The 16752-nt window shown below is 44.5% G+C and overlaps 1 protein-coding gene across 1 annotated transcript in view; it reads left to right on the top strand.

The window, feature by feature from the left end:
- The window catches only part of LOC311108090 (kinesin-like protein KIF26A), a 111187-nt gene that overhangs the window by 79993 nt on the left and 14442 nt on the right, over positions 1-16752 (top strand). The window contains exons 3-5 of the mRNA XM_084150731.1: positions 980-1456; positions 11862-12022; positions 13959-13975. Coding sequence (XP_084006857.1) covers positions 980-1456; positions 11862-12022; positions 13959-13975 — 655 coding nt within the window. The remainder of the gene's footprint in view (positions 1-979; positions 1457-11861; positions 12023-13958; positions 13976-16752) is intronic.

The raw sequence follows: 16752 nt of genomic DNA, 5'->3' as shown, positions 1-16752 counted from the left end.
CCGGCACTGCTATCATCCTATTTTACCACTTCACCAAATCTTTCCCAAACATTAGGCTACGGTTCTGGCCCTCCCTTCAATTTATTTTAAACTCTCCATTTCGCAGCTTTTCTCTTGTTGAATTAAACTCCGACATTGTCCTTTTTGCCTCAGTCGATCAACGTAAACTCTTTCTGCCCAAGTGTCCAAAAGCATTTGGCAGTTGGTGTGTATTACGCTACAGTAAGGCCCTGAAGCTTAGGCATAAATTACGCACTAACGCCAGATAAAAAATATGAAAGAAAAACATCAACGTAGCCTATAGATATGAATTGCACAATAATTGTACATTTATGGATTTTTAATGCATTGTTTTCTGTCAATATTTCATGACCCTTCCGCCCTGCGGATTATGAGTCAACCCGTGCATCACTAACATCCTTATATAGCTAACTGTTTCCTGAAGCTGTATTGTATTCGTTGAGACTCTTTCATTGAGGCCATTGAGTTGATCAGTGGATATGGTAGTCATGACTACCCTAGCTCTTGATGGCGTGCACTCCTCTGTGAGGGCTCTCCGAGGCGATCTGTGATGCTATCCGCCTGGAGCCTGTGTGTGCTTGCATGTGTGTAGGCTATGTAACGTGTGTGTCTTTTAATAGAATACTGCAAAATTATTTTTTTGGGGGGGGGAATAAGTAGCAGTATGGCATATCAGAAATAAGAGAAATGGTTTGATCTTGTACAAACCTGAATATTTGAGATCTGACTCGTGGGTTACGTTAACATTTACATAATTTAGCATACGCTCTTATCCAGAGCGACTTACAAATTGGTGCATTCACCTTATGATAGCCAGTGGGACAACCAGTTGTTTCCTTCTTTTTTTTATGGGGGGGTGGGCGGTAGAAGGATGACTTTATACTATTCCAGGTATTCCTTAAAGAGAGTTTCAAGTCTCTCTCGTCAGGTTGACTCTCATCTCGATGTTTCTCCACAGGACCCGGGCTTCGCCGTGTTCCTGTTCGACAAGCTCCAGCACCTCCAGTGTCCTCACAGGGGCCCGTATGCTAGAGAGGACAGCAGCTGCCAGGTCTGTGGCACTGCCCTCCACCAACTGAGACGCCTGGCCCTGCAGAAAGCCCTGGGCCTCACCGGAGACATGCCCGACCTGCATCCTGGAGCCTTCTCCTCAGAGCTGCCCCCCCGCCCTGCTGCCCACAGCATGGTCACCCTACCCTGCCAGGACTGGTCCATGGAGGACTCGCCAGCCAAGCAGCCACCCAGGTTCTATGATCAGATTCCTGGGGAAAGGGTCAGGGGGGGACTCCAGGGTTGGGGTGCGATCCAGAGCAGATCCACGGGAGGGTCCAAGTCCTCGGGCCTGGCCACAGTGACTCCCATACCACAGCACTACCTGGAGGGGGTGTGGAGAGTCTCTCGTGTCAGGAGGGATCATCATCCTCATTCCGCTATGGTAAGTTCCTATTATCATTTGTTTCTTTAGATTAGAGTATTTGGGCTAGACTTCATTCATACAGTTTTGGTCTTTTAAGCATTACGAAATGTATTCAGACCTGTGTTTATCTTTTGTCTGAAAGCTGCCTAGCAAACACTTTCAAGCAGAAATGCATCGTTTTTTATTGGCAAAAAAGACACCTTGAATTTGTTGTCCATTTTCATTCAAGAATGGCTACCATTTTCATTCACTTTGGTTAGTGCTGCACGGTAACACATTCTACTTTTTTACACTCCATGTGCTATGACAAAATCATCCAGGTCTGAGAAAAGACCTTGATTTTGCTGTTACCCTGGCAACGCAGAAAAATTTGAAGTGCTGTGACTAGAAAGAGTCAGGAGTTGTGACGAGGGTCAATGGGAAATACTTTATTTCTCCATCCATGGCTTCTGTTAGGAGGTTGGTTGCCAAGCACGACATTGACATTGCTCTGCCATCTCTACGGAACAGTGTGTATTTGACTGAAACTAGTAGTTTATGGGGGGTTTTTCAGGCCAGTTATTTATTAGGTTTCATTAAATTACCCTGTGTCAATTTTATGGCTGGCCCTATAATCAAATCATCATGACTCCCACTCCTAGTTCAAGGCTGAGGTGTCTTGAATACGACTCCAGTTAAGTGGCATGACAGGGTTGCCACCACAGGGGGTCCTTCATCTGCCTGAATGAGATGTCACCCTCTGATGATGTCATTTGGGGTGTTCATCAGGACTCGGTGGCAACATGACCAGTGTCAAGGCAGGTGTCTGCCGATAGCTCAATATAAACAGTGGAGCCGGTAGTCTCTGTAATATCACCTATTTTAGAGATGATCTTTTTAACATTTCCCTCCTACTCCATTCATAGCAGAATAATCATGCACAGTAGTCAGTCAGATAACTTTGAATCCACCATGTGCTGTTTTGGGCATCCCTCTCAGGACACAATACGAACTAGAAAAATGAACTATCCATTTATGGACGTAATGAAATTAACACACGACTACATCATCTAGCCTGTACAAAACTAAAATGGCAAAAATGACAGCCACCCCCTCTGACTCCCAGGCCACTGAGGAATACAGAAGGTAAACAAAGCTGAGGTTCATAGCACCGGGGAGTTACAGGCAAGCCAAATCAGCTTCCTTTTTACACTCTTCTTTTAAACAACTCTAAAGGTTGTTTGGCTAGTGCCAATTAAAGTGACGGACTTCCTCCCCGTGAAAAAGGATGGCAGTCAGTGGAGGCTGCTGAGGGGAGGACAGCTCATAATAATGTCTGGAACGGAGCAAATGGAATGGCATCAAACCATGTGTTTGATGTATTAGATACCATTCCACTGATTCCGCTCCAGCCATTACCACGAGCCCGTCCTCCCCAATTAAGGTGACACCAACCTCCTGTGATGGCAGTCCAGTCAGTCCTAGTTAAACACAGGTAGATAGATGTTGGCCATGACAATAAAGTACACCCCAAGGCGGCATCAGAACTCATTAAACACAAGCAGATTGCCCACTCTAAGCACAATACCCACCGAGCCGGTACCGTAGCCTTCCAAACACCACTTGACCTTCCTACCTGGAGATTGAACATTAAGTCATCTCAATGCGGAAGGATAAGCTATGGGAGGATTATCGTGCTGATGATGGCCATTGTTGACCTCACCGCCACACCAGTACCATCCATCGATGTGTCAACTAACTCCCAACTCCAGTGATGGGCTGATTAAACTTGGGAACATGGGAATTACCTCCTGGCCGCCACACGCCCCCCATGCCAAGTGAGTCTGTATTAGTGCTTTGCTGCTGTTGGACACATGGCATCTAGAGCATAACCATGCTTACTGTATACCCCTCCATAGAGGCACTCCAATAGATTAGGCATCACAGTCCTGTTTGTAATGGGGTTGTAATGAGGGCCAGAAATCAATGGGGAGATGATTGGATATGCAAATGTTGTCTGAGGTCATTGTAGAATCTACAGAGAGAATGGTTCGCTATTGATCGCAGGCGAGATTTGTGAAGTGCTGGACAATGGCATTAAGTGCGTGTTGCAGCGAAGTGGAGGAGGAGGAGGAGTCAGAATGGGATTAATTCCCCTTGATTGAAGAGAAGGAACGGATGAGAAAAGGATGAGCGTATCAGTTTACAGGTCTTTGATACTGAGTGGTTTGATTGGACGATTTGGGAGGGGAGGATGACACCGAGACGACTGTGATGGACCAGAGAACAGATCTGATTGGCTTATCTTCTGTCATTTGTGTTGATTGACAGCTACATTAGTTGTCAGTGAGGGCTGACCTATATGCCTCATGGTAGCCTCAGGTCAGAGCTTGTTTTACAGCGGATATACAGTTGAAATCGGAAGTTTACATACACCTTAGCCAAATACATTTAAACTCAGTTTTTCACAATTCCTGACATTTAATCCTAGTAAAAATTCCCTCTCATAGGTCAGTTAGGATCACCACTTTATTTTAAGAATGTGAAATGTCAGAATGATTTATTTCAGCTTTTATTTCTTTAATCACATTCCCAGTGGGTCAGAAGTTAACATACACTCAATCAGTATTTGGTAGCATTGCCTTTAAATTGTTTAACTTGGGTCAAACGTTTCGGGTAGCCTTCCACAAGCTTCCCACAATAAGTTGGGTGAATTTTGGCCCATTCCTCCTGACAGAGCTGGTGTAACTGAGTCAGGTTTGTAGGCCTCCTTGCTCGCACATGCTTTTTCAGTTCTGCCCACAAATGTTCTATAGGATTGAGATCAGGGCTTTGTGATGGCCACTCCAATACCTTGACTTTGTTGTCCTTAAGCCATTTTGCCACAACTTTGGAAGTATGCTTGGGGTCATTGTCCATTTGGAAGACTCATTTGCGACCAAGCTTTAACTTCCTGACTGATGTCTTGAGATGTTGCTTCAATGTATCCACATAATTTTCCTTCCTCATGATGCCATCTATTTTGTGAAGTGCACCAGTCCCTCCTGCAGCAAAGCACCCCCACAGCATGATGCTGCCACCCCCGTCCTTCACGGTTGGGATGGTGTTCTTCGGCTTGCAAGCAACCCCCTTTTTCCTCCAAACATAACGATGGTCATTATGGCCAAACAGTTCTATTTTTGTTTCATCAGACCAGAGGACATTTCTCCAAAAAGTACGATCTTTGTCCCCATGTGCAGTTGCAAACCGTAGTCTGTCTTTTTTATGGCAGTTTTGGAGCTTCTTCCTTGCTGAGCGGCCTTTCAGGTTATGTCGATATAGGACTCGTTTTACTGTGGATATAGATAATTTTGTACCTGTTTCCTCCAGCATCTTCACAAGGTCCTTTACTGTTGTTCTGGGATTGATTTTCACTTTTCGCACCAAAGTACGTTCATCTCTAGGAGACAGAATGCGTCTCCTTCCTGATCAGTATGACGGCTGCGTGGTCCCATGGTGTTTATACTTGCGTACTATTGTTTGTACAGATGAACGTGGTACCTTCAGGCATTTGGAAATTGCTCCCAAGGATGAACCAGACTTGTGGAGGTCTACAATTTTTTTCTGAGGTCTTGGCTGATTTCTTTAGATTTTCCCATGATGTCAAGCAAAGAGGCACTGAGTTTGAAGGTAGGCCTTGAAATACATCCACAGGTACACCTCCAATTGACTCAAATTATGTCAATTAGCCTATCAGAAGCTTCTGAAGTCATGACATAATTTTCTAGAATTTTCCAAGCTGTTTAAAGGCACAGTCAACTTAGTGTATGTAACCTTCTGACCCACTGGAATTGTGATACAGTGAATTATAAGTGAAATAATCTGTCTGTTAACAATTGTTGGAAAAATTACTTGTGTCATGCACAAAGTAGATGTCCTAACCGACTTGCCAAAACTATAATTTGTTAACAAGAAATTTGTGGAGTGGTTGAAAAACAAGTTTTAATGACTCACACCTAAGTTTATGTAAACATCAACTGTACCAGAGATCTATAAGAACAAGATGCTCATGTTTCCGCCCTAACAATGGGAGTCATTGTCCCAAAGGTGGGAAGGTAGGTGACAAGCTTAGGTCCAAAATAAACCCATATGGCTTATTTTTGACTGATTTTGGCAAAAGTGAAACATCTACTCCTCTTCCTCTCTGGAACCTCTCTACCCAGTCAGATACCTTTAATAAGAACAGATTTGTTTTGAATTTCACAATACAAGAAAAGGGAATGGTTTGACTACTATGGTAATTTGTCTCTTAACCTATCACCTGATATGTGTACTCTAAAAACCTAAGAAAAGATTTGTCTCCATTTGAAAACAGAATATGAATGCATATCCACCCAGTAATGTACTGTATAATAATGATCCTGAGTATGTTGCATGCTCATTTGCTATGCTGTTGGGACTTGCAGGCAATCTGTTCTCAATGTTTATTTTCTGTGTATCTGTTGGCATCCACTCCCTCCAATGTCAACAAGTAACTCTGTGCTGCCAAGAGTTGGATGGCTAATGCTTTTGACTGAACGTGTGCCGCTTAAGGCAGCCAATCGTATCCCCCATTCCTCCTCGGTGTCTGAAAGCAATTAGACCTTGAGCTGGCACATCGCATCCCAATTACACAAAAACCTGAGTTGGACACCTCAGAGAATTGAATGCCCCTGTAAGGACCTTTCAGTGGACGTATGGCAGGTGTGTGGTGGGTGGGTGGGGAGAGGGGGGGGGGGGGGGGGGGGGGGTGAGTGTGGGTGAGTGTGGGTGTGTGTCGGTGTACGTGAGCAGCAGCGCGTGTGTCTGTGGCCATGTGAGTGTGTGTACTGATCTACACTCACCGGACAGTTTATTAGGTACACCACTCGTTCACGAAAATGGATCGCTCCTACAGACAGTGAGTCACGTGGCCGTGGCTTGCTATATAAAGCAGGCAGACAGGCATCGAGGCATTCAGTTACTGTTCTATTGAACTTTACAATGGACAAAATGAGTGACCTAAGCGACTTTGAGCGTGGTATGATCGCCGGTACCAGGCGGCCTGGATCCAGTACCTCAGAAACATTCGGCCTCCTGGGCTTTTCACGCTCGTCAGTGTCTAGGGTTTACCATGACTGGTGCAACAAACAAAAAACATCCAGTCAGCTGCAGTCCTGTGGGCCAAAACAGCTTGTTGTGGTCCTCTGTAGCTCAGCTGGTAGAGCACGGCGCTTGTAACGCCAAGGTAGTGGGTTCGATCCCCGGGACCACCCATACACAAAAATGTATGCACGCATGACTGTAAGTCGCTTTGGATAAAAGCGTCTGCTAAATGGCATATTATGAGAGAGGTCGAAGGAGAATGGCAAGAATCGTGCAAGCTAACAGGCGGGCCACAAACAAGCAAATAATGGCGCAGTGCAACAGTGGTGTGCAGAACAGCATCTCGGAACGCACAACTCGTCGATCATTCTCACGGATGGGCTATTGCAGCAGACGACCACACCCGGTTCCACTCCTATCAGCTAAAAACAACAAACAAGAAGAAGCGGCTCCAGTGGGAACGCGATCACAAACACTGGACAAACATTGCCTGGAACATGACAGTGAGTTCAGTTTACTTGAGTGGCCTGTGCAGTCCCCAGACCTCAACCCAATAGAGCATCTTAGGGATGAGATGGAAAGGGCTGTTCGCAGCATGAATGTACCGCCGTCCAATCTGCAGCAACTGCATGATGCCATCGCGTCAGCATGGACCAACATCCCTGTGGAACGTTTCCGAAACCTTGTTGAATGCCCCGAAGAATTCAGGCTGTTCTGGAGGCAAAGGGGGGTCTGACCCGGTACTAGATGGTGAGTGTATATGCCTGTGTGGGGGCTGTTAATTTCTCAATACACCCCTCCTCCCATTTCAAGCAAAACAACTCAGAACACAACAGAAGCCATAGGATTTTGGAGGCCAGGAATGGCCTGAGAATGTAAGATGGGTACTTGATTTCTTCAGGGAGGAGGTGGACGAAGGCACTGGAGACAAGGAGACGTGTCAGTAACGCTCTAAGGATGTACGCCACACGATTTGCCAAGCCAGGAGCTTCAATGCCGTCTGCAGCCTTCTAATGTTGCTCTTACGAAAAATGTAACTCACCAAATTCTCGGAGGAGAGGGAAACGTTGTGACTGAGAGAAACAAAGGAAGGAGAAATGGAAGAGAACACAAAGGAAAAGGAAGCCAGGAGCATGCCTCCCTCCTCTCTGCGCTGACAGATGGGACCTGGTTCTCACCTGAGGGGAATAAGCACGTCTGACATCCATCTGGGAGGCTTGGCGTGGGTACACCTCATGCTTCACTGCCTTCCCTCATTTTGAACTGGGCTCTGATTATGAAGGACACGATCAAAGATGAGGATTCAGTCAGAGAAGGATCTGTAGTCATTTCAGTGTACCATGCTGAAATATACAGACAGATATAGGTGTATAATTAGACGGATATAAACATTTTCCATCAAATAAATTGTTCCGTTCACTAAACATTGAATCTACTAAAAATACATGTTTGATTACTGGGAACAGAGAAGGACTAGACACATACCAACAAAGCAAGCTATATTATTAATGTAATTTATATTTTATAACCTACACCTGGGATTTAAATCAGACTTAGGTGACAACCAGGAAGGGATCAAGAGGAGGAATTGCTTTCTGAGCCGATCAAAGGTGGATTTTTTGCACAATGTTGAGAACCAGGTGCAGACAAACAGCCTCACAAACTGTGAAAGGTTTTATTGACAAAAAAAACTTGTTTCGCTTTCTGCTTCAACTCACCAACAGGCCAGTTTGAGCCAACCCAATGGCAGGCACACCGTAGGGTTCCTCCCTCTCAATTAGTCCCATAGGCATCACGTTCCGTGAGCATTTTCTAAGCGTTTCTTGTTGCTCAGAGCGACCTTCCCTCTGTCATCAGTGCCTGGGTCTCCCCCGGAACAGCTGTGCCAATACGGCACACCTCCATGGGGAGGGAAGGAGTGACAGAGGACGGGAATAAGAGGAAAATACCTCATAAACTAACAACAAGGAATTATGGTAAATCACGCTCACAGAAAAGATACTAGTCTGGTAAAATGATAGATTCTGAGTTGAAGAAATGTAGAATTGACTAACGGGTCAACCACAAGGCCAAACTGCCGCCATAGCACCGTATATGACCCAGTTCCATAATTAATAAAGTAATGTGACTTGACTTATTAGCTTTTAGTTCCTAGTGGTGCAAAGGGCTTTTAGTTCCTAGGGGTGCAAAAGGCTTTTAGTTCCTAGTGGTGCAAAGGGCTTTTAGTTCCTAGTGGTGCAAAGGGCTTTTAGTTCAAAGGGCTTTTAGTTCCTAGTGGTGCAAAGGGCTTTTAGTTCCTAGTGGTGCAAAGGGCCAGTACTGTATGGATTTGTCAAACCCCGGTTACACCTCAGCCACCCCGGTAACATCTCAGCCACCCCGGCTCTTCACACCCACTGCCTTACCCTAACACCATAACCCAGCCATTACATCATAAAAAAAATGGACCTCCAATTTAGACCCAAATGTAGATCTCCTGCTGGCCATTAATAGGCTACTGGTCTGCTGGCCAGCCTCTACATGTGAGATTGTAATGATTATAGGATGTGTGAGAGGAGGTTGTGGTAATATATACTGTCGTGTTCAGTGGGATGTGGGTGTTTGAGTGATTCTGAATCTCTGTAATCTGTTCCACTGCGAGGAAGAGAGAACATTATTCTACACTCTACAGCTCGTTATCCACCCATCAGCCATTTAGATTGGGTCTGAATTCCAAGTTGCAACATTCCTCATCGCTGCTTATTCACTGTGACTTCCATTGAAGCTTGGAAACAAAAATAGCAAAACGTAATGCATGTGGGTTACCTGTTGCCGTTAGCGTATGTTTAGCACACGTGTCACATGCAGGTAAGCTGACTCAAACTGCTGTGCTATAGAACAAGGAAAACAACGTGCTGCAGTGTCTATGAGTGGCACCCTGGAGATTATTAAAAAGTGATTGTGTCACGAAGGGCACCTTTTGAAGCCATACTGAAGGTGCCTCTTCCCACAGTCGCATGTGCCTATCAGACTAGTGCACTCCTGTTAGGGGTTATATAAATAGCACTGCTATCATTTGAAGTCGGCAGATGGTTTACATTTTTACATTTTAGTCATTTAGCAGACGCTCTTATCCAGAGCGACTTACAGTTAGTGAGTGCATAGATTTTCTTTTACCCTTGAGGTGGATAAACAATTTACCAAACGAGTACTGTTGTAGTTTGTACCGTAGACATGCTTCATCAACCATACAGATACGTATGTTTGCAGTCTTTGTGGGGGGTGATTGTGGGGGGTGATGATGATGTAACATGCCAAAGGTTAACAAAGAAGTAACAGCTTGCTCCTTTTTCATAGGGGATTTAATCCTATACATTATCTCAATGTATATACTATGTGTAGACTGGGGGAAGACCTGTTTGTTAGGAAGACCATGTCAAATATACTCTGTTCATTTCATTAGGATTGAAACAATTGTAAGGAAAAAATAACTTGACCAATGAGAAATTCCTTGACCACTGCATCTTATGTTTGAGTCAATTTCTCTGTTACTGCCAACAGAAATGCAGTAGATCAGGGGTAGGCAACTAGATTCAGCCGCGGGAGGATTTTTGTCAGAGCAGGTGGTTCGGTAGGACATAATTATAATAATTTGTACACTGCAAATTGACCACAACTAAGCCCAAAAAGAGATTGTATTTGAAAATAACAATAATTTCATTTCTTGAATACATTGAGACACGACGCGTCTCTTTTTTATTTTTATTTGTGGGAATACTTGGGAACAGATTTCCTAAATTAAACTCATTTTTAGCTGAATTGCCCGGTGATTTAACTGTTTAAAAAAAAAACTACTTTGAGGGGCCAAAAGAAATCACTCCGGGGCCGGTATTGGTCCGCGGGCCGCCTGTTGCCGACTCAACTGCTGACCATCAACAATTATAGTTGTCTGTATTAACATAGATAGTACAGATACAACTACCAGGTACTGGCCTGCCTTTACTCAGAGACCTAGAGTCACTTTAAGAGTAAAACAGGGGGCGTCTGTGTCAGTGTGGCAGCTGAGGGTGTCTTGGCTGTGTCAGTGTGGCAGCTTTGTGTTGTTGACTACTTCCTTCCTCTCTCTGTGTGGCGGTGCTTCCGTGGAGGGGCGAACGGCATGCAGTTCTGTAATCCTGTTAGCTGCCGCGCCAACGCCGCCGTCAAATAACTGAATAATGGACTCCCCGCCAAATGCCGGCACTCCGCAGACATCGCCGCAGTAATCCACCGTGACGAGCGCCGAGTGTATGCCTGGCCCAGTTTTGTAATTTCCTTATAGACTAAAAGGGATGAAAGAAAGAGAGAGAGAAAGACAGAGGGAGAGAGAAAGACAGAGGGAGAGAGAAAGACAGAGGGAGAGAGAAAGACAGAGGGAGAGAGAAAGACAGAGGGAGAGAGAAAAGCTAATGAAAAGAGGAAAATGAAACAGAAAGAGAAAAATAAAAAATAAACAGAAACAGAAAGAGAAAGAGAAAAATTTAAATTAAACAGAAACAGAAAGAGAAAAATGAAAAATGAAACAGAAAGAGAAAAAGGTCACATCCCCAACAACAGGCGCCACCAGAAAGCAGACAGTACATCAAAGATATATCTGGCTCATTTGAAAGAACAAGGCCAAATGGAGATGGTGGGACGGGCTGTGTTGATTTGTGAACGTACAGTTGCCTATGAGATGATTGGCACAAATGGTTTATTCTCATATTGCATGTCAATCTGGTTGAATTACATAACATATGTCCAAACTTGTCGTCTCATGTTTTAGTCACAGATGATTAGAACAAGTGATAGTGGATGGGACTCTATCAGTTTTTGACGCTAACCATATTGTAGCATAGTGTGAGAGTCGGTAATCAGGCCAAAGCTAATGACTGAAGCTAATGACCAAAGCTAATAAGCTAATGACTAGCTGGCAGTGAGAGTAAAGGACCAAGATTACTAACCTACAGCTGCAGCAAATGGAGCGACAACAAACAGTAGCCATGTTGCACAGGTCATTTCCTGCTGTGGAGCGGCCTGCGTGATGTGTTTTCCCCCGAGCTTTTTGGTACTCAACCAAGGGGATTGGCGACCTGCTCACAGCTGCAGGAACCACAGGAACCTAAGCAGTCGCTCAATACCTGAGTTCCCAACAGACTTCTCTGACTGTGAGAGCATATTATGCAATTTGTTTAGTTTTTGAAAATATGGAATTATCTTGCAATAAAAGACGCTGGTACAATGTTTTGTATTTATTTAATTAAATGTTTTGGTTTGTGGAATCCCCCCCCCCCCCCCCCCCCCACCCCCCACCCCCCACCCACCCTCCTCTCTCCCTGTCCAGACTCCGGGCTTGGCTCCTGATCCATATAGGAACTACATGCCCATGGCACCTGGGTGCCCCATCTACGACTATGCCGCCATCACAACTACCGTCCCCCAGCCCCAGCCCACCCCCACCCAATCCAGCCACACACCCTCCGCTGCAGCCTCCTTCTTCATCAGGTAAGTCAAAGCCATACTTTACCCTAAAGAGCCTTGTGGGTGATATATGCATGTGTCGATTTCAGAGACTCGTGAACTTGTGGCTTGATCGATGACGCAATCCCCTTTGAAACATTTCACATATCCACAATGGTTCTGATGCCCCACTGCTGCCCACATATCAGGGCAGTCAATTCAGGAAGTGAACAGAAATTTCAATTAAATAATGTAAATAATTGCATATATTTTCAATGACTCATTAAATGGAAAAGTAGAAGCTATTTATTTCAAAAGTTTTTACATTTTAAATGTAAATCACTTCCTAAATTGACTGCCTTCAGTTCGAATTGACCCCAAACCTGCTACACATCATAACAAATAATGGTTATATCCACTGTTGTCTTGGATTGGACACATCCAATAGGGCTTATGTGAATAACGGCTCGATTCGGTCTTACGTAGCAACATTTGAAATTCTGACTTTTATATTGGATGAAAGTAGAGACTCAGAGCTAGAAAATTGTTATCCTGCACTGCAGTTGAGAAACAATGGGAAAGTAATTCTGCTTTGAAAGTTGATAAACTTGTAACCCCACTTTTGAGAAAATGGCCCCTGAATGTTTTGGTACATCTACTGGAGAGCTCTTCTTTGTCTACACCCATTCAGAAGCATGCTACATGGCAGACCAATCCCAACTCCCGGCATGTCCAGCCCATTTTTGACGCAGACAATGCCTCCACACTCTTTTTCCAGTTCTAAAAATTGCAACTGCGTCTGTGTGTATTTTGACTCTGAGTTTCATTGGAGACTGAAATTGATTTTGGGTTTGAGTTAGACAACTATAACTACGTAAATCATAAATATGTATTCCTGTAGGTTCTTGTAGGGCCTAGATGTATTAGGCTGTACAGTCTGCTGTAGTCAGGGTCTTATAGTGCTATATTTCCCATCAGCCAAAGCTCTGGCTCAAAGTAGCCTACCACTTCAAAGAAAAAGTAGAACCTGCCCACGCAAAGACCAAATCAATCCACTTCGACACCATTTCAGCAGGTGGCCAGATTATCAGATAGGATTCATTTCAGCAAACAGGCGAGGCATTCTGGACTGAAAGGTCAACAACAAACATGGAGGACAAGGGGAGAAGGCTGAACTGACAGCCTTCACAAAACTCCTACTCTGGATTATGTGTGTGTGTGTGTGTGTGTGTGTGTGTGTGTGTGTGTGTGGGGGGGCTCTATATTCTTTCTGTAAATTATTTCTGTAAATCCAATGAAAGGAGGTGCAAGAGAAACTATATGGTGCAGGGCTATGTGTGAAATTCCATATAACCAGGTGGCAACTAAAATGGGCAGTTGGAAGGATAGGAGTATAAGGTATGAGAAACATTTTGCATAATATCATGATATGAATAGTATTAATACTACAGAGATGGATGGAGGAAAGTGCTTTTCATAGATGAGAGCACTCAAAATGCTTTCTACTTTAAGTGCTTCAAAAGCCAGAGTAAAACTACAGAGTAAAACTACAGAGTAAATCTACAGTGGAAAATTGGTAGGATAATAGATTTTAGGAAGAAGGGGATCTGTGCATGAAAAAACATGATATACGAGTGACATTAACAACACAGAGACACAATGCCACAAAGCCCACAAAAGCCTCTTCACAGAGCATTTCTAGAAAGTGCTTTCCATCACCAGCACTGTCTCTCAAAGCCCCTCCATCCTTAAAACATTACAGCACATACCAAAGGAAAAGCCCTTCAGAAATCACCAGGCGAGAGACAGAGAGCCTTAAGTATTAGACCTACGATCACATCAAAGTCATCCCGGGCAGCCTTTTCTAAAGACACAGAGAAGAGGGAGAGAACGAGAGAGTGAGAGAACCACTCTCCTTTTATCTGTAAATCTTTGAAGGTTAGATGACCATTACTGTCATAAAACCTCTCTCTCGCAGCAGATTGGCTTTATGCACAGGTAAGCAGATTGTGGAGAGCCAGGCCAGTGCAAAAGCCTGGGAGTGAACCGTCCTGTGAGAGATAGATCATCCAAAACAGATAGATCATGTAGCTATCTGACACACACTGACTTATTGGGGATACAGTAGCTGACGCATTATAGACAGGACCTCGGACACATCAAACTGGTTTATCCACTGTGTGTGCTATACAGCACGTCTTGTTAGATTTCGGTGCATTTAGAAGAATGAGAATTCACACTGCAGGTTAAGGGAGTTCTATATGGATATACACTCACCGGCCAGTTTATTAGGTACGCCCATCTAGTACCGGCTCAGACCCCCATTTGCCTCCAGAACAGCCTGAATTCTTCGGGGCATTCTACAAGGTTTTGGAAAACGTTCCACAGGGATGTTGGTCCATGCTGACGCAATGGCATATTGCAGTTGCTGCAGATTGGACGGCGGTACATTCATGCTGCCAACAGCCCTTTCATTTAGATTTACGTCATTTAGCAGACGCTCTTATCCAGAGCGACTTAAAAATTGGTGCATTCACCTTATAGCCAGTGGGATAACCACTTTACACTTTCCATCTCATCCCTAAGATGCTCTATTGGGTTGAGATCTGGGGACTGCACAGGCCACTCAAGTAAACTGAACTCACTGTCATGTTCCAGGTAATGTTTTTCCACTCGTCAATTGTCCAATGTTGGTAATTGTGTGCCCATTGGAGCGACTTCTTCTTGTTTTTAGCTGATAGGTGTGGAACCCGGTGTGGTCGTCTGCTGCAATAGCCCATCCGTGACAAGGATCGACACGTTCCGAGATGCCGTTCTGCACACCACTGTTGTACTGTGCCGTTATTTGTCTGTTTGTGGCCCGCCTGTTAGCTTGCACAATTCTTGCCATTCTCCTTCGACCTCTCTCATCAATAAGCTGTTTTCGCCGACAGGACCGCCGCTGACTGGATGTGTTTTGCTTGTCGCACCATTCTCGCCCAGGAAGGCGGCCGTTTCTGAGATACTGGATCCGGCGCACCTGGCACCGACAATCATACCACGCTCAAAGTCGCTTAGGTCACTCGCTTTGCCCATTCTAACGTTCAATCGAACAGTAACTGAATGCCTCGATGCCTGTCTGCCTGCTTTATATAGCAAGCCACGGCCACTTTGTCTCACTGTCTGTAGGAGCTAACCATTTTCGTGAACGGGGTGGTGTACATAATAAACTGTCCAGTGAGTGTATATCTGACTACATCGTACGTGAATTTCTTCTCAGTACAGCGAATCATGTGAAACAGCATTTGTCATTGACACATATACCTAAGGAGAAGGGGCTGCTCTGCTGTAGGACCCCATGGGCAGCCTCCACATTTCCAGTCTTGACAATGCCAGTGTGAGTCCCCCCTTCCTACCACAACTTGTTTTACCACACTGCCAGCTCCAAGCGGGCAAGTGTGAGGACGACTGTCACAACACTGTTTGGGTTCTGGGGTTTGGATTCCACCACACTGCTGGACAGTCTCAGAGGGAAGCTAACAGGGTCAGGGGTGAATCGGTCTGAAATATTTGAAGGAGCAGTGGCTTAACGTCTACATGCAATGTGAAAATGCATAGGGATGCAACTGAAAGCAGAATGGGTTGTTTGTTGATCATAATGTGGTTGACGCTTCTTACATACAGTGTAAGCAACCTGACAAAAAATCTATTCAATAATTACAATTTCATTCAGCCCTTCCTTAAATAATTTCAATATATTTCAAATAGCATCAAACCAGTCACTAACCACAGGGGAAAGTGAAGAGCCCCAATTTTCCCAAACCATCCCACAATCCCCTTCTTCATCCTCCATCCTTCCATCCCCCTTTCTTTTTTTTCCTAAAATACAGCCCTGCTGCCATGGCAACTTGCTTTGGAGGTCCATTACAAAGTGTTGAGGTCGGCTGCTCTCCAAGACCACAGGGATGACTTTGAGAGAGATAGTTGCTATTCCATGTTCATACTGCATTGCGCCTTGTGCATTCAACAATAAAGTAGTTACAAATCTAGCATAATTGCCCCAGAGATAGGCAGCTGAACCAAATGAAACGCGGCTCAATCTTCTTGTCTGTCTCATTTCATTTGCATAATGGGCCAATGCTTTGTTTCATAGGATTATGGAAAGAATGTTTGTGTGCCACCACACCATGGTATACCCATTGATTTCTACACACAGGACATTCAAAATGAGCTTTCAAGCTGATCAACTCCGCTGGAAGTAAATGACTCTTGGTGTTTTGGACACCTGCACAGATTCGCTGATCACCATGTCAACAGGGTAGGCTTGGCTCGTGATTGGTTAACAGGTTGGAATAAGCTACACTGTAGTTAGGTTAGTCATGGTGGATAGACGTTTGTCAGCTATAATTTGCTCATCGTAATCCCTTCGCCTTGAAGGACCAGAGAGCGCTTTATAAGATATACTACACAATAAAAACCTGACTATTTGCTGTATGTAGACTTGGTACTACCATTGAGATAATTGTGGGCCTTGGGCACAAGAGGTTGAGAATTATAATTGCTGAGGAATATGAACATTAATTAGAAAGGAATATTCAACTTTGATAGAAAATATTATGCTTTCATTGGATCCCCAAAAATATGATCCCCAAAAGAACAGTACGAGATCCATCTAAAATCTCTTTGTCAAAAACATCTATATGTAGTGTCTCAGTCCAGTTTCATAGAGCTAATCCCTAGGGAGGATGATGCTGTTTCTGATAATAGGCCAGTGGGATGCACAGGGCAGTGGCCTG

The sequence above is a fragment of the Coregonus lavaretus genome (assembly GCF_964263955.1).
Source record: "Coregonus lavaretus genome assembly, chromosome: 33".
NCBI classification, from domain to species: domain Eukaryota; kingdom Metazoa; phylum Chordata; class Actinopteri; order Salmoniformes; family Salmonidae; genus Coregonus; species Coregonus lavaretus.
This window is presented reverse-complemented; position numbering and strand designations above follow the sequence as displayed.